The 27,161-nt window shown below is 39.8% G+C and overlaps 1 protein-coding gene across 2 annotated transcripts in view; it reads right to left on the minus strand.

Moving 5' to 3' along the window:
- The window catches only part of LOC149284034 (protein transport protein Sec23A), a 34,135-nt gene extending 12,522 nt beyond the window's left edge, over window positions 1–21,613 (minus strand). The window contains exons 1-11 of one of the 2 annotated variants that reach the window (XM_089497184.1): window positions 21,393–21,613; window positions 20,260–20,317; window positions 19,807–19,891; window positions 19,302–19,486; window positions 18,884–18,963; window positions 17,842–17,986; window positions 17,135–17,293; window positions 16,138–16,253; window positions 12,906–13,029; window positions 10,687–10,767; window positions 8,458–8,547 (exon numbers count right to left, since the gene is read on the minus strand). In XM_089497184.1, coding sequence (XP_089353310.1) covers window positions 8,458–8,547; window positions 10,687–10,767; window positions 12,906–13,029; window positions 16,138–16,253; window positions 17,135–17,293; window positions 17,842–17,986; window positions 18,884–18,963; window positions 19,302–19,486; window positions 19,807–19,891; window positions 20,260–20,317; window positions 21,393–21,613 — 1,344 coding nt within the window. Of the gene's footprint in view, window positions 1–8,457; window positions 8,548–10,686; window positions 10,768–12,905; window positions 13,030–16,137; window positions 16,254–17,134; window positions 17,294–17,841; window positions 17,987–18,883; window positions 18,964–19,301; window positions 19,539–19,804; window positions 19,892–20,259; window positions 20,318–21,392 lie in introns of both variants that reach the window. The other variant, XM_089497183.1, reaches the window with a different exon arrangement.
- Window positions 21,614–27,161: the final 5,548 nt, after the last annotated feature.

Here is a 27,161-nt window from a genome sequence, read left to right on the forward strand (position 1 = left end):
GTGCTAATTTAAATTTTTTATTATTATTATTATTATTAATTTTCATTTTATACAAAAGTACAAAGACATAAAAGAATACATCGTTACATTTAAAACATCCGACAATTACAGACAAGACAAAATTAGGATTCCATTGTCCTGTGCATTACCAATAGTTAAGTACTCTAAGTGTGATAATGACTCTTATGAGGTATAGTATTTGCTAATATTAACCTGTAAATAACTTTGGAAATTGGGATCTAGTGTAACAAGATTTAAGAAAGTGGCAGGTCCACTCTAATGGGTACAAAATAACAATAGTAATGAAGAATCATGAAGTACATACTCCTCTCACGTAAAAATACATACAATGCATGGTATTCTGTAATACACTCTATGCTTCAGATACAACCCTGGCCTTGAAACTCACAATCTAAATTGGGAGTGACTGGCACAAGGTCAAGACCTAAGACAAGTCATCTCCTTACACCCGACCTACGTCCTGTCCAAAAGCGAGCTGTCAACTTTTACTTATAGAACCATGTTTGTAGAAACACTATTCTCTTTAGATGCGTCTATGATACGTTGTACTTGGGTCTTCCAGCTAGTATTTCAAGGGTGCACAACACGTTCCACTCTATAAAATCTTTTCCAGAACCTGAAATATGTATATATTAAAGTGGCTGCTTTGTTCTTTGCATTCAAGAGGCGTGATGGTGACTCGGAGCTGCAGACAGAAATTGCGTAATAGAGAAACTTAGGATAACGCACAGGTTGAAGATGCAAGCCGTTCTGCCTCTGTATTCCACTTTGATGAGTACCACTGGCATTGGTACGGTTGGCGCCAACCTTCTCCTTCTCTTATTATTTGCATTCCACTTAAAATTACGCACCGACACCTGGGCTCTAACGCTGAACCTTAGCATTTGCGACATGATTTTTGGAATAAGCGTCATACCAGTTGCAGTCTACAATAGTTTGTTTGGAGGTGGAATCTTTTCTCAGGATGGTACCGCCTGTGACCTGTTGGGATTTTTGTTTGTCCTGCTCCAGGTGGCTTCTTTGAACTCTCTGGTATGGGCAACTATTGACAAGTTTGCAGAAATCCGGTTTCCCCTACGCTACACTCAGCTCTTCACCAAGAGCAGGACTTGGATTATGCTGGTGGCTTTGTGGATGTACTCACTGGTAGTGGCTGCTCTGCCATTCATGGGGTTTGGAGAGTATCATTTTGATGAAGATGTCTACATTTGCTTGCCACATTTTGGCTCATCCACAAAAATTTACAGCACGTTGCTACTAAGCGTCGGAGTTATCGTGCCTATAACTATCAACAGCATATTGTACATATCCATCATTCACATTGCAAGATACCAGGCAAAGAGAGGAACTTTCATTTGCAACGATCAACACTGCTATTATGTACCCATTCGATCATATTTCAGGAATACACTCATCCTCATTGTATCCGCCGGTAAGTGTCTCTATTGCAAAACATAGCAAATATTAAAATCAGGAATCTGATATTGTGGTTTGGCTCGGCATGGACAGGATTAAGTGTGACCATTAAACTGGGGAATATCCACCTTATTTTTATGTTATGTTCATAAACGTAGGCTCGCTGCAACCTGGGTACCGACACCTGCAAATTTCCCATAAAAGATCACAGTTGGTCCTTCGTAATTCATGGTAATTGAAGAAGATCTTTCATCTCACCGCTACTCTCCTACAAATCACTGTTAATTAATCAACCCTGTATTTGCACACATTCAGACCACTTTACAAAAAGCGTATGCAACCAAAATATGGCCGACTTACTCATAGCTTCATGATAACAACAACACTACAGGTACTTCAACGGTTTGCCAAGCAAGATGGCGGCCCACAGCGGCATTACTTTACTAATTTCAGGGTGAAACAGCTCATGTCTAGGTTATTTATAGTTAAGCAATCGATTATAAAACATCTTTACCCCTAAATTATTTTTAAAACATCTCCTTTTAGCACAATGGTTAGCATTTGATAAAAATAATCCAAACACTGGAATTTTTTCAACAATTGTACTGGACCATTTTAGAAATCCCAGAATAACGGAAACTTTTAACCAAATGGAAAGCTATTTCTGTCCCCACTGACCAAAAAAAAAAAAAAAAGCATATTGAGGAGATTAAAGTGAAATGTCAGATATTTTCATAATGTTTAAATCTCACATCCCCTAAGGGATTATGGGAAGAATCCTCAGATACATTTGTTCACTCGAGACTTTGTATAAGAGGATGTAGCTGGATTTTGCAAATAAACAGTTTTACAGAACGATCTAATGGATTAAACGAGAGATTTTACCGACAGATACAAAAAAAAACGAAGGCAGCTTCGATAATTTGGGTTTCATTTTTCAGCAATCTCATTTCTTTACAAACATTTTGACATTTCTTTCCCAAAATAAACACTTATCTCACATAACAAAATGGCAAGATTTGTTTATCAGGTTTAGTATTTCAGTTATCTTGGATAACGGAATACATCCCTTAGAGGGACAGATTCACTGGAGAACAATATAGAAGTATTGATACAACTTGGGAATCACAAAAACATATTCACAAAGGATTTTATGTACTAAAGGAGCTGAACTTTGCTTTTTTCAAGAAGACCTCACAAAATATGTAACTTTCTATACAACAACTGGGGGGTACCTGGTACTGCATGATCTGAGGTCCTAGCAAAATAGATCTGGAGGCATGATCTCTTTGTCAGTCCAAAAACATAACAATCTCCCAACTCCAGAGACGGCAAAGGGTTTGAACTATGCAAAAAATGCAATGACTTGGGATAGTTGACTTGAGGGTTCACTTCCAATAAGTAGGGAAAGGAAAGGGAGGTTGGAATAACAAATCAAATGAGAAAGGGATGAAAATTAGAAAGATTAAGGGAGTGCTTCATAGCCAACCCAGGGCAGACGAGGAGGGTGATCTGTCCTGCAAGTTAATTCATCAGCCTTTATATGTGCTCAGTACAACAGAGGAGAAAAGTAGTATATGTATCCGATTTGTAACAAGCTAAACGCATCTGCGTTTGTTACTTCCTTGTGAAATTAACCGCAACTTTCTTCATTGAACTTTAAAAACTGTCTTGTCCTCTCTTATTCCAGTCTATCTGCTGGTTTGCTGGGTCCCGTTAGTCACAATTGGCTTCTTTGAAACCTTCTACCCTCATAATGTTCCTGCGATGGCAAAATTGGTTTCCATTTGGCTTGTAGCACTAATGCCCGGTTTGAACCCTTGGATCAACTCCCTGGCCCAAAGGTAAGAAACTGTTATAATTAACACCATTATACATGCATTTGAGTGTTATTAATCTACTGCAGACCTTGGAATATAAATATATTAACTCTGCACCAGCAGCAATTCAGTTATTTAAATTACATGGACTCCAGATAACAAAAGTGACAACACCGGAATTATCCATGACATTGGTTAGAAAATACAGTAATGAATCAGTGCATTGCCCATTTGTGTAGAAGCACCGTATATTAATGTGTAGCTTTTTTTTAACCATTACACCAAGCTATGCTTTATTTTTATGGTATATCAAGCCATTCCCGGCTGTTTATAGGCAAACCTGGCAAAAAAAATGGCATAGGGTTTGATTAAACAGTATGTGGTTCCACCAATATGTCACAGCCCATTCAAAAATATACTAAAAATCATGGCTGCGATATTAACACCACAAGCGTGCAAAATCCTTTCTGGAATACGGCAGGAAAGTAGGTTCTGGAGTGCAGATATATTTCTATGGCTTTTTGGGCACAATACACCTACCAAGCCAAAATATAAAGATGGAAAGCGCCATTAAGGGAGATGTAAGGAGTGGTCCTCTGGCATTGATCTCTGCAGGGAGCAGAGGGACCTACATACAGGTCTCTACTCCTTCCCCAGACTGCCTGGCTTAGACAAGCATGCCAGAATATAAGAGGTTGGTCTAAAAGGAAAGGTAATTAAAAGCCATGAATTGATCTTAGTCAGACCTAAGACAGCATCCTCCATAAATAAATCAGGAGCATCAGGGGAACGTGGAATATGAGATGATCATCGGCTTTTTTTTGCCACAGGAAATACAGGAAGGCTTTGCGAGAGAGTTGGCGGAAGCTGAAAAGGGTCTTTGAGAACATGGGATCCAATACAGAGTCATCAAGTGAGAATGACAGACATTCCAGCATCCAGTCCCATCACTGCTTGCCAGGACACAACACAGAGAATTTAGCTCAAACCTGAGTGGGGAAAAAAGGTTCCTCAACATACACAAAGCATATTCTGCGGCGGTAAGGACCTGCACCCTATTTTAAGTGTGTTATGCGATATAGTGAAGCTTTCCAAAATAAGTTTGGCGACAATACAGACAGCAAAGGTTAGAAGTTAACACGTATAGATGTGTATTCAAGTTTTTGCTTGATGGATCTTCTGATGGAGAGAGAAATCATACGATAGAGAATATAGTTACCTTTTACTGCTAAGTCTGTATCGTGAAAGTGTTTAGAATCTGTTTGGAAGTTTATCCATCAGAGGCATATTTAAAATAATGGCAGCACTCGTGTCATGCATGCCTCCAACCTCCATAAACAATAAAAGAGTAGGTTGCAAGAGATTTAGCACATATTCAATATTGGTTTTCTCCCAAGGATAAATCGTGGGAAACCACGAGTAGAAATATGACATTTCTTTGAAGCACTTTTTAGCATAGGCAATGATACTGTCCCACAGACCTAAAAGGCTAATAATCACCAATGTATTTAAGCTAAAAATAACTTGATTTTTTTGTACATCATTCATTTCAGGACTCATCTTTGTGGTAGAAAAAAAAAAAAAAGATGACAAACAGCTAGAATTCAAGAATTCCTCAGCAATATCTTCTCATGCAAGTACTGCAGTTGTGGAATTTCTGTGTAGTGGACAATCTAGTTCTATGAAGAAACAGAATTTCCTTTTAGGAATGTGTTAAACACTCAACGGAAAACGGACTCAAGTGTGGGGGGGGGGACCATTAAAGAAAAAAACTGTGAAATGACCAAAGAATCTTTGGTTAGGAGACGACATAACTTCAAGTTGACGGTTCAAACTAGCAGCGTTGTCGACCAATTTCTTTAGTGTTCTGTCTTTGACGTGCATATTTATTAAATGTCTCAAGCTAAATGTAATGAATTCAATATGTGGTGCAGTTACTATATATTCAGATATGCAAATGCGGAAATATACCAAATGCTAAAAAACATTAAGTTGTTTTGCATTGCCATTCTGCTACACTGAATGTCATAAGAAAGATTGTCGTAAGCCTGATAACGTCATCAGTACGCAGCGGATAGTAATGCGAGTGTTCAAAATGCCCTATTCCAATACACCAAAGCTACTTCGTGACTGTGGAGGTTCATAGAACAATGGTAATTGGGTATCGATAGGAATTCCAACGGGTAACTTGGATCTCCAAAAACATCATTTATCTAATTTTTCTACTTCCCTATACTAGTGATCAGGAAGCAGGTCTCTATAGTCCCGCATTGCTGATCATACGACCTGTGATCGGCAAGCAGGTCGAGCGATCGGGGATACCAACATGGTCTGGACAGACCGTTGTGGTGCTCCTCTCCTCTGTGCTTCCAGCAAGCAACTATAAGAAGGAAATACAGAATTGTGAAATCAGGTATTCAGGTGGTGACAGAAAAACCTGATCTCTCGTTTCCTGATGCTGGAAAAATACAATATGTCCTAAGGGTCATACTAGTACCTTTTCTGCGAGTGTATTAGTATGACCATGGAGTGTTTCCACTTACTGTCCCAGACAGCCCCAATAAAGATGGATGTATATTAAAGTATGTGTTCCTAGTTGACAACTATATGTTCAGTCTAGATGCCCCACACTGTGAGCTTAAATAAACAAAGATCAGTTGGTATGCCACTGCATTGTATGATCCGTTCGGATATGACGTGAAGAGACAGAGATGGGGAAAAGACTAAAACCAACCACTGGAGACGCGGTTGGAATGTTGGCCCCGTTTGCCAGCCACATGGAACGCTGAGAGGGGACCCCAGAGAATGCGTCTGTCATTCTAAGGATGAATCCTATGTGTATAGTTATGTAGTAAACAGGGTACCTAGTAATGTGTGCTTAGTGGGTAGAAGCAGTGAGCTTTTCTATGGTCTTCCTTACTTCCTGGTCCCTCTGTTTCTACAGTCTCCCGTTTCTTTCTTAATAGCGTTCCCTGCTTCCCTCATCCGGACCTCCGAGTAAACCATCGTCCAATGACGCCTAACCCCCCCATGCATGAAACCACATATTGCAAAAAAAAAAAAAAAAAAAAAAGCTGCATTTTCAGCAACATGCCGTTTCCCATTGGATGCCATGTAGGAGAGTACCAGAGGATCATGGATAATCGTGGCCAATACTCTTGTTAAACAAAAAAATAAGTACAATTTAAAGAGGTCGCAAATTAAGTATGTAGGTACAGTAGGTACGTCAATCATTACAAAGAAATACTGGTACGGCAGTGTGAGTTTTCTGTTAAGTGGTTTTCAACAGAAGTGAACCGGCTCAACTGTGACAGCAAAATGAATAAACACCAACAATCCTGACAAGATAAAGGCTCGAACAAAAGAGTGTGTAAAAATCAATGCTTTCCATCCCTAGTACGATAAAATCAAAGAATGAACAGCCAGCAAGACACGTTAAGGAAGATAAGTAGAATCCAGGCCATGACCGCTAAATATCGATGCAATAAAGGTCATAGAAACATCTGCTCTTTAGTTATTTAATGAGGTCGGCAGAGAATCAGGGCATGTAAAACATACATTTCAGTCAGATTTTTAAACAGGTCTAAATTAAACAAAAATAAAAATAAATCAAAATAATTAAAAAATAAAAATAAAATTAAAAAAAGGGATTCTTAATGCATCATTTTTTACTCTCCCCAGCACATAATCGATAGCTAGGATGTTTGCCAGCAACCCGGTACAGCTTGCATGTAAAGTAACCACTTAAAAACCTTTTAACCCCTTTGTGACAATGGCTGATTTTATTTTTGTACCCTTCATGACAATGGTTGTTTTAATATTTCTGGGGTGCTCACGTTTAGCTGTAATTTTCTTCTTTCACAAGTTATTTATTGGTTTTTTTTCAGGACAAGAAGGGCTTTCTTTATATGTCATTATTCTGATTTTATGATATAATTTACTATAAAAAGTATAAAATACGGTGAAAGATTTAGAAAAAAAGGACTTTTTCTGACTTCTATTTGAAAAAACTTTTACACGTGCTATTTGGGACATGGTTGAAGCCCAGACACCCCAGGGTATGCACACATTTTACCACCAGCCTTTGTCAAAGTTTGCAGTAGTATTTTTTGTGTGATTTTTTTCCCCACACACATTCTACATTAGGTATGAATTTACAGCTCCTGGTATATATCACCATCAAACAACATCCCAATTTGTGTTCAGCAACATCTCCCGAGTACAATGATACCCCCAATGCGTGGGTTTGTTGGGTTATTTGGGAGGTAAAAGGCCACCTTTGTGAGGTGTGTGTTTTTGGCATTCGGACATCTGGTCAGTCTGTGCCCATGTCCCATAGACCCTCTGTGAACTAATTTATCTGACAGTTGGCGCCGCCATCTTGTGAGTGGTGGCAACGCCATCCACTGATGGTGCTTGTGGTTGCTCTTCAGAGCAATCACATGGCGATCGGGGCAGGGGGTTGTGTTCCATATCGAGGCACGTTGGCAACAACGATTATGCTTAGGTAGGAACCGATCTTTGATGATCGGTTTAGCGGCGGCCATTTTTTTTTTTTAGGGGGAGGGCTTTCCTCCCATGATCCACGGCCAGCCTCACTTGTGAGGCTTCCGTTGATTCTGCAAAGCCGCCGATCATGGCGAAAACAGGCGATGCAGGTATTAAACAGCAGCCCATACCAATGCAGTGTATCGTGACCCCGTACATGTACAGGCTTTGTCGTGAAGGGGTTAAAGGACGCCGCCACTTGTGACCGGTCATCATCGGGTGGGCTTTTGGTGTCACTATAGAGGCATTTCAGCGACAAAGTTTAAGTTTAGGAGGTGATCAACAAAGTTCTTTTAAACCAGGCGTCCGCCGCCATAATATTTGGCGGACATTGATGTCTGGGGGAGGGGCCACATAAGTAAAATTGGAAAAAAAAAACCAAAAAAAATACCTGATGTTTTAAATGTTATTCAAACTTAATTAAAGACTATACAAAAAGTGGTGTGAATAGAAAAGCCCTAGCTTCCCTTGAAAAAACAATATATAATGTTTGGGCACACTAAACATGGAAAAGGGGAATCATGGTGATATGCTGAAAAAAATGGAAAATAGCTCTGCTCACCCAGGGGACTAAACCAAAGAAGTATATTGACACTGATGAAACTGACAAACATCAAATTGGAAATTTGGAAAAATACTAACAACCACCCACCTGGTTGACGACCTCAAAATATACAGCAAGGGTTGTGGATGTACTGAGCCCACAGATTTTCCACTGACAAGTTCCACCGGTACCGATCTCCTGAGGTTAAGGGGGGGAAAAAAGACATTCATGAATCATTGGATACTGACAAAAAAAAAGAAAAACATTTTTAATAAAAAATTGCTAATTGTACAAAGATCAGCTGCCACAAGCAATAACAATGCACAGTATTTTGTATCCTAGAAAACTGGGATTTAACCCCTTCGTGACAAAGGCTGATTTTACTTTTTTTGTACCCTTCGTGACAATGGCCGTTTTAACATTTCTGCGCTGCTCGCGTTTAGCTGTAATTTTCTTCTTTCCCGTTTACTGAACCCACACACATTAGATATTGTTTTTTTTCAGGACAAGAAGGGCTTTCTTTAGATGACATTGTTTTGATTGTATCATATTATTTACTATAAAAAAAAGTATAAAATATGGTGAAACATTTAGAAAAAAATGACTGTTTCTAACTTTTAGTTGAAAAATCTTTTACTCATCTATAAAAGGTAATTAAAAAATCTGCTAAATAGATTCTACTCTTTGTCCTGAGTTTAGAAATACCCAATGTTTTTATGCTTTTTTCTACACATTATGGGGCAATAAGTACAGGTAGCGTTTTGCTATTATAAAGCCATTTTTTCCAAATCTGGTAATTCTTCCCCCCATGTGCCGTTTCGGGTACCTTTGAACCCGGCCAATGCGATTTACCCCATCAAGTCATGTATTGTTGAAAACTAGACAGCCCAGGGTATTCCAAATGCTAGTATTGTAACCCTTTTCAAGCACTTATTCTACCATTAGCCTTTGTCAAACTTTATGGTAGTAATTTTTTTGCATTTGTTTTTTCACACACATTTTACTTCAGGTAGGAATAAATAGGTTCTGGTATATGTCACTATCATAAAACACCCTAATATGTGTTTAGCAACATCTCCTGAGTACAGCGATACCTCACATGAATGATTTTGCCTGGCTGTTTGGGAGCAAAAGGGCCACATTTGGGGAATGCGCATTTTTCAATGTTAAACTTTGGCATTTGGGGATCCACTGCCCATGCCCTATTTGGTACATCTTTGAGCCGGGCCATTTCAGTGTGCCCAATAAAACCATATATTTTTGAAAACTAGACACCCCAGGGTATGTTAAATGCTGGTATTTTAACTCTTTGCATGCACACATTTTACCACTAGAATTTTTTCAAATTTTGCAGTAGTATTCTTTTGTGTGTATTTTTCCCCCACACACCTATGTTATGTATGAATTTACAGCTCCTGGTATATGCCGCTGTCACACGACACCCCAATAAGTGTTCAGCAACATCTCCTGACTATAGTGATACCCCACATGCATGGGTTTGTCATTTTTTGAGGGAACTAAAAGGCCACATTTGGTACGTGTGCATTTTTCTAATTGGAAATTAGATGTGTGGCCATCCTTCCCCCCGTGTTATTTGGGACATTGTTGAACCCGGCCAATTCAATTTACCCCATCAAATCATACATTTTTTAAAAGTAGACACCCCATGGGCATTTAATATGCAATTGTCATCAAGGGGTTAAAGCTTTTTATTTTTGCTTTTCAGGCAGCAAAATATCAATATAATAGCCACAGAAACCAGTAAACAATGTTAAATGGTACCATTACCAGTTCATTATAAACTCCGGGCTAAAAGCCTATAATTAACTGCTTAATTGCTGCACTGACCTAGTCTCACATTGCTTGCATGACAGCATTGATGGGCCCTGGGCCAGCATATGAATCATTTTTACACAATAAATTTACAGTAAAGATTTTAGAACTTTCTGTTCAGTGATTTTCTCCTTTTTAGAGGGCAGTGAAAAATACAGAACCCAAGAGACAGACATTTTGAAAACACTTAATACCCCCCCCCACACACACACTACTGTCTAATGCAGACTTGACTTCTTAACGTAAATCTTTTTTTGTTACCGTATTCCACTTGCTAAAAACAGATGCTAAAAATAGTATGTATATGTATGGTACATACAATACTAATGTCTTATTGATCCAAACAAAGTACACTAATTTGTGTTTATTTGATCATGTGGAATGTAACTCAACTCTGTTCTATCAAAGAATTTACCAAAAAGAAGAGGAAAACACAGACTTAATGGAATTAAATATAAAACTGTGGTGCAATGTAAGTTTAAATTTAGCAAAACCAGAACTCACATTTTCAGATACACATGGTCCCTTGGCATTGAGAGACACACAAGGCCCAATAGCTCCCGAAATCTTCAGTTCTCTTGAGGTCTACAGGGCACATAAGAAGAAAAAACAAGGTCATGCAAACATCTAATACGAGAAGTCTTAACTAGTTCCTTGGATAAGCATGGGTATCGACAATTACAAGACTACTATCAACATGCGTAACTTAGTTAATGATCGCACTAGTTTGGAGACTCTCTAGAAGAACCAAGATTTCCAATACAAAAAGGTATTGCCAAATACCACAGTAGCTACTTCAAGATGCAGCCACCAGTATACAAACAATATATTCTGGAATATGTCAACTAGGCCAAGAGCAACAGATCTGAGGACAGGGACATTCACTCTGGGGCCCTACTGGGAAAGAGCCCAAATTGGACCATTCATACTTTGCAGGAGTATGTATAGTTGGAACAGCCTCCCCGGCACTGTGTATCCTTAGGAGGGGGAGTACAGTGATATAATGTTCGGAATAGCATATTTTTCCCTGTCACAGTGCCCACTGTCAGACTAGAAGAACAGACAGGCCCAAGATTTCTTCATCTCAACTACTTCCTCCAAGAGGACACCTCAAGGCTGGAGTTGCCAGAGACAGTGGTCCTTAATAGACAGCTGAAAACCCTAGATCAGTGGCGTCCAACCTGCGGCCCTCCAGCTGCTGCAGGACTACATCTCCCATAATGCTCTTTCAGTTATGGGGCTGGCTGGGGAGGATGGGAGATGTAGTCCTGCAGCAGCTGGAGGGCCGCGGGTTGGACACCCCTGCCCTAGATGGTGGCACCCAGATAGAGAAGGGGAACTCACAAATGGAGTGTAGGAACTGAGTGGAACAAGTTGAAGGATTGGATAAGTGTGCAGGATAAAAGCAAGCAAAGACTGTTGACTGGGGGGAAAAAAAACAACCAAAAAAGCAATCAGGTAGGAACAAGACTGATCGGCCACAGAAGATGAAACAAAATATCAGGAACAATGCAAGGCCATAATAAGGCTATATAAATAAAAGTAAGACCAAGCACACCTATGCACACACTTATTAGTCTCCAAAAGGCCAGATAATAAAAATGTAATCTTCATAATTTGCAAGAAATATAATTCATGATTTATGGGAGGTTAAATGTGTGAAGCAGCACGCCGTGCACGTCTGCAATGTATAGACATCAAGGAGTTGGTCCCTATTTCCACAGAACGACACAGACCAAGGACCAAGGACCATTAATATTTAAGTAGCCAACTGCTTCCAGTTTCTCTCACAAATCAAAGTTAGCTTGGGATGTTAAAAAATAAAATAAAAAAATAAACAAGTTGGTATCTCTATGAATTTCAACAAAAACCTGAACCATTTTTTTTTTCTCTTATTTGGGTCGACCCTATCAGGTTTAGAAGTTTTGATATTACAAGCCCGATTATAAAACACGAGGCGTGAACACTTTAAATGCTTGGGCAACTATGAAATCTATCTAGTTTTCTTATTACAGTCGCCACTCCTTTAGAAGCCCCCCCGACACATAAATTTAAGCACTTGGTCCATTTATGGAATAAATACTTTTACGGATCTCAAGAATTACCCAATCTTATACTTCAGAGAAACCAGAGCGAAATTCGCCCTCCCAGTTAAACGGGTATATACATGTAATAGCATTAGACATTTCTTTAATATAGTTAGGACAGCCCCTCAAATTGTTCTGGACCAGTTTGTAGAGAAATATACCTCATTAAAGTAATATCTAAAATCATTTGTTTTTTTGTTCAAAGCCTATTCGGGAATTTGGTAAACCATCTTTACTTGAGAAATGGCAGAGTGATGCGGGGAAAGTTTTCTCAATGGAAACGTGGTCTGAGTCTTGGCTTACGACTAGGAAAGCTATTCATTGTCTCAGTTTTCAAGAAATTCATTATAAGGCAATGCATCGCCGGTCTCTGCTACCTACAAGTAAGCGTATATTGGATACGAGTGCCCTTTCTTGTCTTGAATATGTGTGTTTATGTTTTCTTTTGTCTATGTTGATCTAAATTATCAAATAAAAATATACTTGGGGAATATGCAAGTTTTTCTCACCCAAGTGCATAATTTTACATTTGTCTATACTAAAAACACATCTGCCAGCTAACTGCCCACTTTCCCGTGTTGTATTACCCGCAACAATAGTCAAAACAGCAGCTCACAACTACTATATCCTACTTACCTTAATTTCTAAGGTGCCGCCAAACGCCATCTTGAATTGGCCCTGTCCCTCCTTGGTAAATACCCTCTGAAATGTTTGTTTGAAAAGGGAGGTGTTGAAGGAGTCTCCCATCACCATGTACCCACTGTGTAGACAAAACGGGTGAAAAAACACTCACATTGGTTAGTATGAAGCCAGTATGATTACCCCATATACAACTTAGTCCCCGAAGGCCTCCTAATGCTTTACATCATTTTCTTTGCCGGTGGCCATGCGAGTCTCTGTACGGATTTTCACAAATGAACGAAAACGTTAAGGTGATATTTTCATCTAATTTTATCTAGATAGTGAGGTGTTGCTTCCTTCTGCTTATAAATAAAATATGTGCTCTGAAAGATTCATTTTTTTCTTGGACAAAAAAAAAATGGATTGCTTGAAGAGCAGCAGTCGGATGACAGACCTAACATGGTATCTTGATGTAGAAAGATATTTTAGGTTAGAATCTTGCTAAAGAAATATTGGTTATAAATGTAACAGGTCTGCAGGCTTTTTTTTTTTTTTTTTTTGCCATTACAGCATTGATCTCAGTGGGGGGTCCACCAGAAGTGACACTAGTTTTGAAAAGGGTTCTAAAAGTTGCTCTTTTGTTTTTCTAGGGAATTGCTATTAGTTAAAACTATTCTTGGAGAAACTGCAAACGGAAACTGATTAAGTGCTGCCAAGTTTCCCTTTTTAAATGTTCTTTTGAAAGAATTTTGCGTGATTGTGGTCACAGTTAGCATTAGCGATACCGTTTGCTTGCTATATGTAAGTGTTTTACTAACGCACCATTGGGTCAGTCTGTTTGAGGAATGGAATAGCCGGTGGCCAAGACCTCAAATAGCAAAATGACTGAAAGCTGCTGCCAGACTGGCTATTGGCACATGAGAAGGCTATGCTCGGAGCTTACGCAGAAGAGGTGGCGGGGGGTAGCTTCTGGTCAGATGTCCAAACAGCGCGCAATAAAAGACTACTTAAAGGTGGATTTCATTCTTAAGACACAAAATGAACCATGCCTTTTTCTACAGGAGTTATCGAAGAGCATTATGGGATGTCTGGTAACACCAAGCATGAACCTCCCGGACTATCATACAGACCTTAACTCCAACCCATTCTACGATGATGTTTTAAAGAAAAGTATAAGGTATAACAGCAAATAGGAGGTATCGGCCCCAGGATCTAGCATGCCCATTTCTCCTACCTTCTCTAAGGCCTTATGTCTTCAACGGCGCTTTATGCCCATACTAATCAATTATTTCTACTACTTTAGCTAAAAAGATATTCAACCGAACCTCCACCCTCCAAAATCCATCTGACTTTTTTGTCATGATAAAGGTTATGTCAGCTTGGTTACAAAAGATGACATTTTTCAGTGATATCTGGAGTCATTCTTACGTGAGGACGCTACGCCAGGGCTCGACAAATCCCAGGCGCCAGGTTGCCATGGCGACAGAGAATTTTGTCAGCCTCTTACATCCATAAAAAAATGTGGCTGTAAGAGGCTGAGTAACCACACGGGGGCGCTGCTGCTGCTGTCTGCCCAGGAGTCTGGGCAGACAGCACAGCCACTCAGAGCCCGAGCCTGAGATCACTCCCACGGAGTGATCCTGTAGGCTGAAAACGCGGTTGCTGCAAAACCAGCAATCGTGTTATCAGCTGCCACATGCAGCTTCAGGTAAGGGGGTTGTGTGTTGATTGGTTCCCCACACAAGTGTGGGGACCTGACCCAACACCCCCCTGCTGCCTGATCGCTCCATGAGAGCGACAGTGCAGCGTTAACCCCTTCAATGCCGCGATCGCGGCATTGAAGGGGTTAATTCCCGTTTTGTAGCGGGCTCTGCTGCTGATGGTCTGCCTGGAAGCCCAGGCAGACCAGCAACAGCAAAAACGAGCCCCCACAAGCCCTTTGATGATTCCTGTAGGCATGGAAGCCTACAGCAGTCATCAAAGACTCCCCTCCCTGCAATGACTGGTCTATAGACCAGCAATTGAGTCCCAGAGGCAGCTTCAGTGACAGGGGAGAGGGTTCTTTGGTCTCCCCATGAGGGTGGAGACCAGCCCCAACACCCCCCTGCTGCCTGATCGCTCCATGAGAGCGACAGTGCAGCGTTAACCCCTTCAATGCCACACTTGTGTATGACACATTCGTGGCATTGCAGGGGTTAACATTTTTCCCCACAAGCTTGTGGGGACTAAATATCAGTCAATGCTGTGCTCCAATGGAACATCAGCATCGAAAGAGTTAAAAAAAAAAAATTAATAATAAAAAAAAAACAGCACTGACCTGAAAGTCCAGGGTGCTTCCAGGTCAAACGCTGTGAGTTTAGTAAGTGGGCTGATGATGATCCGATCACTCCTAACCAACTGTTAGTTTAAAAAAATCCTGGCTCCTAACTTTTTTTACCTGGCGCCTAGATTCACAACAAAATTTGTCAAGCCCTGCGCTACGCATTCAAGTGACACAAATAAAAGGTAATATTTATCTTTGGAACCCGTTCCTCTCACTCAGTGTCCATTTAACACGTTTGTATACTGTTTTAACACGTTCTATAATGCATGCATAAAAAATATACAATGATTTTTAGACTTCTGCGCAATTATCAGTAATATTCACAACAGGTAGATTAATACCTTTTATCACAAAGATTGTTCTGCTGTGTTGTATGCCTAAATTGCTCAAGAAAGGGACTTTTTATATCCTATTGAATAAGGACCAGGCTTAATAGGTGGCAGAGCCACTTTAATTAGTATACCAGTTTTTGTCTGCACGCTACAATTCCTTGTGATCACATTGTCAATTATTTCCAGCTTGAAGTAATACAAACTCAAACATTTTGGCTACTAGGTGTTTTATAAATGTTATTTAGATTATTTCTCTTTTATGCGACAAAGTAAGTTCCTCTGCCATTGTTATCAGTCTACAAAGATATTCTGACTGTAGTCAACAAATGGTCTAGCTTTTGTTTGTAAAGCATCCTTAGCAAGGAATTAACTGATGAGCTGAAAATGTTACCGGTATTTTGCGGCAAGGGGAAAAATCTGTGATCCACTCGGTATAACCTGTCCTGTATATACGGTGTGCTTTTAGTTAGAATTCATTAGGCGTCAGTGGTAATTCCTACCCCAGTATGTGTGCATATGGTACACCACACAATAGAGATGTAACTGACATAAAAGCGACACGTTATCAGTAAGGCCACACAGGCAGCTTTACCCTGTAAGATTTGTGCAGCATTTCATTTCCAAGAGCCCAGTCTGATCCAGCGCGCAAGCGTAGATGTCAATCACATGGCCGGACACAGCAGCACGGTTTGCAAGCGATTCGAAATGCTGAAGAAAAGAGAATAATCAATTTTTATACTCAACAGTCTTGGAGACAATAGGTCTCTTTAAGAACTACTAATGCTAAATGCATAAGAAAGTATTGGGGAAAAAAATAAATAATAGATGCCTTACAAAAACAAAAAAGTCTGCAGAGTTATTTTTTAAAATTCAGTAATAAGGCTGCACAGAGAAAATCAACTTACAGTTAAAATTCACGAGGCAGCGCTACTTTTACATGTCTGTTACACTTAAGAATAAATTGGTAATAGAAAATGTTTCCTAAAGTGCTGCTTTTCAGAAAATGAGTTTTATGACCTTTCAAATCACGTTACAAAAAATAGTCAACCGCAACATTGCGGATATATTACGCGATATCCGCATTTTATTAAAAAGTAGTAACGTTTTGTGATCAGTTCATACTTATTAGTCACAAATAAATCATTTAACACTGAGAATTTGTTTATCTCTCATTAAATCTTAATGTGAAATTGCCATTTATAATATGCTCTTCACATCCTAGCACACATGTGAGTTGGATTCGACCTCACAAATGTTCTACTGGATGAATGGGCAAAAAATCCCATAGGAATTCCCAGTGGAAGCTGTTATAGCTGCAAAGGGGAGATCAAAGTCCCTGTTGGTGTAATGGTCATGTGTCCCAATACTATTGGCCATATAGTGTGTGTGGGTGTGTGTTATATATATATATATATTATATTAAACTAAGCATTTCAGAAATGTTTGTGTGTGTGTGTGAATATATTTCTGAAATGCTTCGTTTAATCTATAGGCACAACCTGTCTTCAAACAACATGGATTATTACAATAGTAGTTATGTATTTTGCTGTATGTCATTTTTTAAGGGAATAACCAGATGCAGGGCTGACCTTGGTTGCTTTTTTGACATATTTAGCATTGTCTTTTTCAATGTCGTGCCAGGAACGGATAGGTGTCTTTAGCTCATCTCCCACTACCATGCCAGGACCCTGTGTGGCTGGACCTCCAATAAACATCATAATCCGAGCACCGGTGTTCGGAAAGGTACACTGTTGAAATAATAAAAGGCCAACATAAGTGCAAGAGACAATTGGATCTATTCACTAAAAAGTGAAGTAATAAGGTAACCGAGCCTTATAACCAGGGCAATATACAACCTCCTCACCCCAGGTTCCTTTTATTATTCACACCACACGCAAAGTAGAAGTTGGATTTTTGTCCAACTCGTGAGAGTTCACTACTGCAAACTCACATTTTTAGTCAACTCACAAGCACTCACAGTTTATTGAATAGACCTCAATTTGTAGAATTGTGACAGTTGTAAAAGAGTACATTGGACATACCATTGTCTGTTGGATGAGGCTTTAAGTATACGAGTCTATAAATTTCCACCTAACACAACTCAACTCAAAAGGAGGACTACATTAGGTAACATGAAACTATGCTTCAAGGGCCTCCATCTAGTGGTAAAAAAATGTCAGGCTTCACTTATGGTGTCCCTGTCGTGATTCCCTATTTCAGTCCCAGCAAGCGGTAGTGCTAGACATTTCTGAGCAAAGTCTTTAGGACTGGTCAGAAAACATCTCTCTCACATCACCTCAAGAAGCCCAACAGCTATGGAAAGAGCAGCTCCTGACGATCTCAGAGGTCTCTTGCTTTGTGTGACTGGCCAGGGGTCCCGCTGCAGCTCTCCCAACAGGTCAGTGAGATTCATGTCTATGTTTTGTACTGGCTGCAAGAATCTATAAGAACACAATGGGATTAGACAATAATGCAACATTTTAATTCAGGATATCTCATCAAGGGGACATCTGAAGTACAACAGGTCTTTTTGATACCTGTAACAAGTACCAGATAGCCAGATGTGGAAAAAGCACTTGCAATCTTAAAAAATGAAGAACCCTTTTATCAAAAGGAGCCGTTGGCTGATGTGCTCTAACCAGTGGATACGTGTACTATAAAATTATTGGAATTATATGCATCAGTGTTTATACACAGAAGAAATCTTTGTTGATGTTCTATACTATAGAATATCAGCACAAGGGGAAAAAACTGTTACAGTATGTTCTAAATCAGTTGTCACAGAACATTAAATAAACACCGCTGTGAAATGTAAAGGGTAATTATACCTATCTTGTTACATTTTTTGTAGTGCATTTAAAAAAAAATAAAAAATAAAAAATCATAATATCCTATCATCTTCATTCATCAATTTGACCTAAGCTACCATCATGATCTTCTCCTGCACACTTATTATCATCATCATCTTTTATCTATATAGCGCCAACAATTTACGCAACTCTTAATACAATACATAAATTCGAGGGATATGACAAGACAAGAATTGACAGACTAAGACACACCGATACATTCGGGTGGACCAGCATAATGCATGGATAATGCGATCAGAAGTATCAGTCTTCTGATTTAACTAAGCCAGCTCAGCCCCTCTTGGAAGAGAAGCTCATCAATGGTAGCCTTTCATAATACATAGTAATGTGGGGGAGTTGAAATGCTTGACCACCCTGCCTGGACACATGGATCCATCTTTTGGAGAGAATAGTTTATTTCCTCCGGCCCAAACACTGTTTGGAATTAAGAGTCTGTGAAAGTAATGTGAGCACATACATATATAATACCTGTTGGAAGGTGGAGGTTGCTGAACTTGCGGCCCACGTCCTACCTGAGTAGCAGCTGGTTTTGTAAGTGACAACATTTCCTGGGGGGGAAAAAGGTAGAATCAAGAAATCAATGTTATTTAGGTCTACCAACCATGCCTATTTATTACCAGGTATAAGACAGAATTTTACTTGAATATATGATTATTAGTCTACATTTGTGTTAGATTAAGTTCCATTAGATTAACATATTAGACACGTGTGCAGTTTTAAAAGTGCCCTCATTACTATTTCAAACTGTGCATTAGACATGCTCTTTATAAATAACTCCCATTGTGCATTATATCAGTGTTGTGCACTCATTGAAAAACACTTTGCTATGGGGTTCGCAGATGAACCTGATGCTGGTGGTGCATTGTGCAAATTGCTTGTGTTTTACCTGGAGCTGTTTCGCAGACACATCCTTGGTCCCTCGGAAAACATAGCTTTTGGAGATGCCTTCACAACCCAATTCGTGCACATGAACCATCCGTCCAAAAGTGATCAACCCCACCAGGGCTGTAGGTGGCAGCAAGCTGAGAGACATCTGCATTGACTCCTTCAAAGCCTGTAAGTCGTCATCTTCCATGCAAGTATCCACCACGTAAAGAAAGATCAGTGGCATGTGGGGACCTCGCTAAATGTGAAACATCAAAGTACATGGAGGAAGGATTATACATGTGAAAGAGATACATTAGAGGCTGCAAAACGAGACACAGAAATACTACACAAAATGTTTACAATGGTACTGGAAAGAGTGCTAGAAATGTACAGAAGTAAGGGAATACACAAGAGCATCAAATTAGTGGAACGAGCATCTGCAAGCTGCTGTGTATTTTTTATTTATTTTTTTTTAACTAAATGACATCATCACTGCTGAAAGAAGCACAACGTGCACTTTACCTGGACAACATATTCAATGCTGGAAAACTGCGGCAGAAGCTCGGCGGGTTGATTCACTTCAGAAATACCAGCGTATGTAGGTGGGAACTGAAAAAGGAAAATGCTGATTATGTAAGGAGGCAACCCCCAACCACAGCAAAGCTAAAAAAGTATACTGCAGTGAAATATAATCAAGTTGTAACCAATCCCACAATACCAAGGAGTTATTTTATCTGGAAAAAAATTGACCGTCTAAGCCAATTAAACATAAAATGCCAGTGCAGGGATTTAACAGACAAGTTCAATCCTTTAAAAAAAAAAAAAAAGCAGACCGACCATGCCTACAACAATACAACTTTTTATAGCATTCTGCCTATGAAATCCACAGATTGTACTTTGCAGTTTCATAGATTTGATAGCCTAGTCCGTCGGAGCTGGCTCACATAGCAAGCTTCCCCGTATAAAGCTCCCCTCACCTGATTTCGCTGGTAGCAAAAGTTGCAAGCCCAAAGTTTCGCTCGATAATCCACTTGGCTTCAAAATAAAACAGAAACATCAAACCACAGTTTACAAGACAGTAAATAAAGGCAATAACATGTCTGTTTCTTTTACCCCCCCAAAAAAAACATTTAGACATTATCTGACTACGCTGCTGTAAACAATCATTGCTATCAAGATTATCTGTGATTCTACCAAACCCCTTATTAAGATCTACATATTTTTATATCATTAATAAACTGTTACGGCTGTGGGTTGTTTTTTTTTTATTGGTTTGATTCTGTAAACTCAGTCCAGAAATGGAGGAAAACCAGGATGGCCCATCTTCCCTGCGCCAGTCTACAATATATATATTTATTTATTAACATTTTTTTATATTAGAGTCTTTTTTTACATAGACTCCAATAATTTCAGTATTACTAGATCTCAGCCTTAGCCACAGAGAACCGCCTTGCTACAAATGGACATGACGACATGAAAAAATGCAATATCACCAAAATATATATATTACATATTATATTGTGAACTTGCATTGTGTATTTTTTTTTGTTTGTTTGTTTTTTTGCTGCAAAAATGACAAGCCTGCCGAATGGGTTATTCACTAAAGTGTTAGTTAGCAGGAGAGATGCAGTTTCAACTAACTGACTTCACTAAGCATTATAAAAGCCCAGCCCCTGCTATATTCAACTGCAATAATGCCTCGGTTCACCACGTATAAGGTATAATCAGCTGGTGATTATTACTGAACATCTCGCCAATTTAATTTATATTATGTAGGACCAGCTTAGCTCTTTTGAAGAAGAAGCTCATTGGGTTTGACTTTTCATATTTCACAACCAACCAACTTGTAAGCATTCTTCTGCAAACTCTTCCTTTGATGGAAAAACCCCAATTGTGGCTTTACTGGGTAAGATACATAAAAAATGTCTCTTGGATATATATTATAAGACAGGGGGCAGCTTTATAGCTGGTTCAGTTTGCATAAAAAAAACAAACACTCCACCACCTTCCTTCAAGATTAATTTTATGTTCTTCATGCCAAAATAATGACAGCTTTTGTCTAAAAACCTATGGATTGTAAACGTTAATGTAGTTTATTATAAAAACATACCACAAAGGATTCAGCACTGCCCTACATGTTGTCCTGCTGCAGAGCACTGGTTCATACTGTATAGGGGGTAGGTCAGGCCTTTCTTTTAGTGGTGTGAATAGAGAGGCTACCGGGACCACCATTCGAGTTGCTTCCAGGCGGCTTGATGGCCAAACATTCCAGCTGAATCGTACACCATCTCTGTCTTCATTCTGCTGAATAAACTCCAGGAAGGTCGTCATTGTTAGATGTTCCAACTCTTCCTAAAAAAAAATAAAATATATATATATATATATATTCATTTAGAAAAGGAGCCATGATGTTTTGCATTACAGTTCGGACCATGCAATTTAACACCTAGCAACATTCCAGATAACTGTAATTTAATTACTACCCTTAACAATGATAACTACCACTGCCATTAACCTCATCCCTCTCGGGGCTTGAGAACATTAAGACGCGTGGATTTTGCTATAAGCAATCCCAAGAAAGACTTTGGGTCCTACTATACTATATACAATATACACAGGTCTAGATTTACAAGATAAAACAGAAAAAAAGAAAAAAAGAATGAGCAATTGCCGGTTTGTGTGTAAAGCATTATATTATATATATGTATATATATATATATATATATATATATATATATATATATATATATATATATAGATAGATAGATACTGTATATATTTATACCCACAGCAGGATACAACAAACAGATCACCAGGCATTCACAGGAGTTACTTTACTTTGGGACCACACGTCCCTTCTTCAAGATTCTTTATAGTATGTAGAATAATAGCGCTATCATTTTGGGCTGCTAGCCTGGAACGTTAAAAGGTGGTCAGCATAAACTTACTATAAAAATAGTACTTTTATTGCTGTTAGTTTCGTTATTTTTTCCCTTATTTTTTGCAATAAAACAGATAAAGATTTTATGCAAGTTTACACACATATACACACATATATATTTACATTGCTGATTATATAAATGTAGCCCTCGAAAAATAGATATGGTTGACAAACAATGTAAAAAAGATACATAAAAGAAGTCATTTTTTGTTTTACTAATAATAAATAATAATAATAATAAATAATACAGAGGAATTTCTAGGCAAACATCTAAACCAATAATAAGTTAACTCAACTTAAACTTGCCCAAGAATGGGTGTAAAGAGATCGTGAAAGTCTTGTGGTAATGAATGAGACACTTTCCCCACTTACCTTAAAACGTGACGTTTAATATTCAATTAGAGGGAATGAGAAACGTCACCAGCTAGATTAAGTCCACTCACACTCGTCTTGTATATCCACAACCCACTCACCCTCCACATCCACTCACGGCTGTCAGCGCCTATTGCGTTTACTATCCAAACTCTCGCCTTTAAACGTTGTCTCGCTGACAGACCGTCCACTCACTTGTTTTACGTCGTTACTCCTTCTCTCGCTCACACTTACCTTAATACTTCTCACTCCGTAGCCCTCTACCACCAGCACTCAGCTGCACAGCAGCGCACTATGTGACGTCATCAACATGGCGGCGCCCAGTGCCACGTCAAGAAGCAGAGAGAAGCTAGTGACTGACAGCCGGCCCCTGTGGCAAGACGTACAGTCCATGTAGAGATACATGTATCGTTCTACGTTTACAGTACGGCGCGCAATTACGGGCAGTATACACAGACTGTGCTACAATATAATAACAGGAGGCAAACGTCTCTTAATAGTTTATTTACGCGGGATTCAAGGGGGAAATCCCTACTTGAGCTGTAGGAAAGGTCTTCTAATGGAGGCTGATGTTAACCCTTATAGAGTTAATGACTCTAGGATAATTTACTTTCTTTTCAGTTTACAAAAAGAGGTTTAAGCTACTATCTCTAGTTATAGCGAATGAAAAAAAAGACAAGATTTCACTATAGGCATACCTGGGTTTTGCTCTGAGACTCTAGGATATGCGCTGGGTTGGCATCCGAATCCCTTGGGTCACAGGAGTGGGGTCCTGACACAGCCCACTCCCCCTCCATCTCCCCTTTAAATTAGAATGTTTCCCGCAACTTTGGCAGGAATGCCCGCCAACATTAGCAGGAATGCTCACTGATGGCAGCGGGTCGTCCTGACCCTGAGTGTGTGTTAGCGTATGGAGATAGAATGCATGTGTATGTTAATGTATAGTGTTAGAATGAATGCAAGTATGGGTGTGTAGGTATTGGGGTGTCAGCACATAGTGTTAGAGTTCCAATAGTGAGCCTAGGGTTGTAGGTCTGAGGGATATAGTGCGTATGTATGGTATGAGAGTGAGCTGGTGTTAAAACAAGTGCGTATGTTAGTATGTGTATGTTTTAGTTATAGGAGTGGGGCACCGAACCAAAATACTGTACCCTGCATGAGCAAAACAATGGAGCACTGAAATAATCCACATAAAGCATTGAGTATTCTCCAGGTTTGAATTTACAAAAGGTTATGGCACACCAAAAAGGGAAAATATATAAGAAACACATGGTTCGTAAGACGTGTCAATTTGGGAACCACCTTGTCTTTTTAGAGACACTATAACACTTTCTTGTCTTTTATTTGGATAGAGCCAACAACACAGCACCTCCTACAGTACATAAAATCATATGGGTGTGACAAAAATTGACAAACTAAGACAAACCAATAGATGATTAGGTAAGAGGGCCCTACTCACAAACTTAAAGGCGATTTAAGAAAACTTTGCTCCCAAGATTGTGTTGCTGCAGGTTTTTTTCTACTAGGGCTGCAGCCCCTCTGTCACAAAACATGGGCATATTGGGTGATCAGTGTCCCTGGTGCATCGCTGCTCAATGGGCCAGGGTCTCTTATCTCCCCAAAGTTCTAGCCAGCACAGCCTCTGTAGTATGTTGTAAATGGCGTTGTGCTTCTTTATGAGGTGGACGCCATGTGTCCTTACGACATCATAGCCCAGTGCTTAGCAGTAGAGAATGCGGTGGGATACATAGGGTGCTTCCCTGGGTCATGTCTAGGTCCTTGCCCATAGAAAATCTTGCACCATTCTAGCACTCGCAGAGAGTCAGTTGCAGCCTGGTATCCAGAACAGAGTAAGAAGGCAGCTGAGTGGAGGAGGGGTGACCCCACATCTTGGTATGTAAAGAGGTGATGAAGCAAACACTGTAGCATACCACGGATGATCAGGGAATGTGTTGTAAGCACAAGCTTCTCAGAGAATCAAAATGACACTGACAGTGTCAAGACGGAGAGGTTGTATCAATAATATCCCAGTGTAAAGCTAAACTTGTACTGTGCCAGATCATCTTCTATGCTCAGTTTCTATGCCCTGAGCGCATAGCTTTAATACAGTATATATGGGTTTGCATCCAAATGTACCCACCAAGTAAACGATGCTGACTCAGATCATGCAATTCACAGGAGCTCTTGTATTTCGCTTCCCCTCTGACTCGTAGATGTCTTTGTAGTAAAATTAGGTAGATGTCATTGAAGCAGCAAATGCCCTACTCTGGCCTTTGCCCAGAATCTGTTTCAGAAGATGAGGACTACTGGGCAGACATCCTGTGATGAAGATCTCACAGCTGGCTGCTTGTGTCCTCAGACTGCTAAATGATCTGAGGTTCTAAGACGTCTGCAACCAGATGCATCTATACCTGCCTGCCCCACACAGGGCTGGAGCCGAGCCTGTCCCTGCACTGAGGTTTCCACCTGATCTAGTACCCGCAGCCCTAACAGAGGCAAATTCTCCCATATGAAGGATTGGGGCTGTATGTCTGATTATCTGCTGCCTTCTTCTGGATCTCTTTGTACAGTTTTGCAATGTGGAGCTAGTTGTCCAGAAGGTCTGTTGTTCACCTGATGGGCAGAAAACAGCAGAGAAATAGCAGGAAACCGGACAGGAGTGAACAACTGGAGAAGGATACCAGAACATTAGGGCTCAGGAAAGTAGTCAGGACAGACACACTTATGTCATCAGACGGCTTCTGGCCTTAAAGTGCCAGGGCCTCCCTATTATCGCCAGTCCGGCCCTGGTGCTATGTGATGGAAGTAAAGGTCTGTGTGGCAGCTGGATCAGATCTCTCTGCTAGTGTTTTCTCATTTTTTAATCACTTAATTCTGGGTTTCAGAATATGATATAATTTCTGCGTACTCTGCAACATAAGGTGGACTTTGACAGTGTACTTTCGTTATGTGACGAAAATAGGTAACCCCGGGCCCAGGGCAGCTGTCTCGATTGGTCCATAATAAACATAGCCTTGAAATTTCAGTATAAGTGCATTTCTCTTTTTTTCTGTGCAAGGTACAGCACTTGTAGCCTGCTTTTCAGGCAGCTCACTCCTTATAATACTGCCTGTTGTAAACAACTGAATGGTTCAATCTCATACCTCCCAACATTTCAAAATGTGAAAGAGTCACACTTTTTTTTTTAATCTCGCGGAACTTACCGATACAAGCAATTGCACTTTACAATGTCGCGCTTGCATCGCCACTTAAAATAGGCTTCGTTTTTGTCAGCAGTCAAGCATATTAAAAATAACCAACACACTGAATTGAATTCCCATGAGGCTCAGCCAGACATACTACTTCCATGATGCTGGCTGAGTGTCATGGGGAGTGCAGCAACAGTGAAGCTGCAGATGCTAGCTGTGAACTAAAATTCCCATAATTACACACACACATATACACTTACACTGCCCTTACACACACATATACACGTACACTGCCCTTACACATATGATAACATCTCGAATATAAGTAGACACAGCCACCACTGTAAATAGCATGTCCTACATCTCATCATAAAGGAGATTTACCTGCCGATGTACTATCCTGATTCATTCGAAGATTGCAACATTAGAAAGACAAACAGCTGTTTGGTGTTTCCAAATCTTGTGGTTGTGCATCCATTCTACAGCAGGTGGCACTATAAACACTAACATGATTAACTCCGCCAACATATGGCTTTATGATCAGATTGAAGCACAAAGTCTATGTATTCACAGGCTGTCATCCTTTAGCAAAAGATACCTAAATCTATATAATACAACGTTTCCCTCCCTAATTCAGATGAACTTTAAAGTTCATCGTAAGTATTCCCATGTCACTGTCTAGTTAACATTCTGCGACACTGTGATGGGAAGAAATTAGGACTGAGAACATCGTCCTAAACTTTAGAATCTATACTTAGCAGGGGAGGGCTGGCAGGTAAAGGCAAGTGGCACCATTTTGTTGAATGTTTATTTGACAAGCTGCTCTTCTATAACACAAAGACATAGCTATGGATGTATTGGTCCCGAGGAAGACAGTCCAATAACATTTGTGATAAGTTTAGTGGAAAACCATTCATAAAGCTAAGTGCACATGAGGATGTCTGACGTCTTCAACCCTCTGGATCTGTGTCATTTTTTCCCAAGGTAGAAGAAAGTCTTGGCCATGGTCACAACCCTAACTTCTTGCTTACTCTCACCCATTTTCCTCCCACTCCCCAAAAAAATTTACGGCTAGAACCACCCGTTTGTAAAGCCAACTCCTCAGAAGGGGGTAAAGCTTGGGTGGCCTAACCCGGGACATTCCCAGGTAGCTATCACTGTGAGCTTTGGTCTAATTAAAGGCAAAGTATCACACAATGTGTGTGGTCTGCCAATTGTGTGTTTTGGGTATTGTATTTAACAAGCTATTGTTCTCCGAGTACTAGTGCTTGGAAACCTACAGCCCTATGGGAACGCTGATTGTGGTCATCAGAAGGATTTCACACAAATTGATTTAGCAAGGACAAAGTGTTGTTCTTTAACCCTTTAATGACCATGC

This window comes from Sceloporus occidentalis, unplaced genomic scaffold (assembly GCF_023333645.1).
Source record: "Sceloporus occidentalis isolate IW3139 unplaced genomic scaffold, rSceOcc1.0.p SCAF_100, whole genome shotgun sequence".
Lineage (NCBI taxonomy): Eukaryota > Metazoa > Chordata > Lepidosauria > Squamata > Phrynosomatidae > Sceloporus > Sceloporus occidentalis.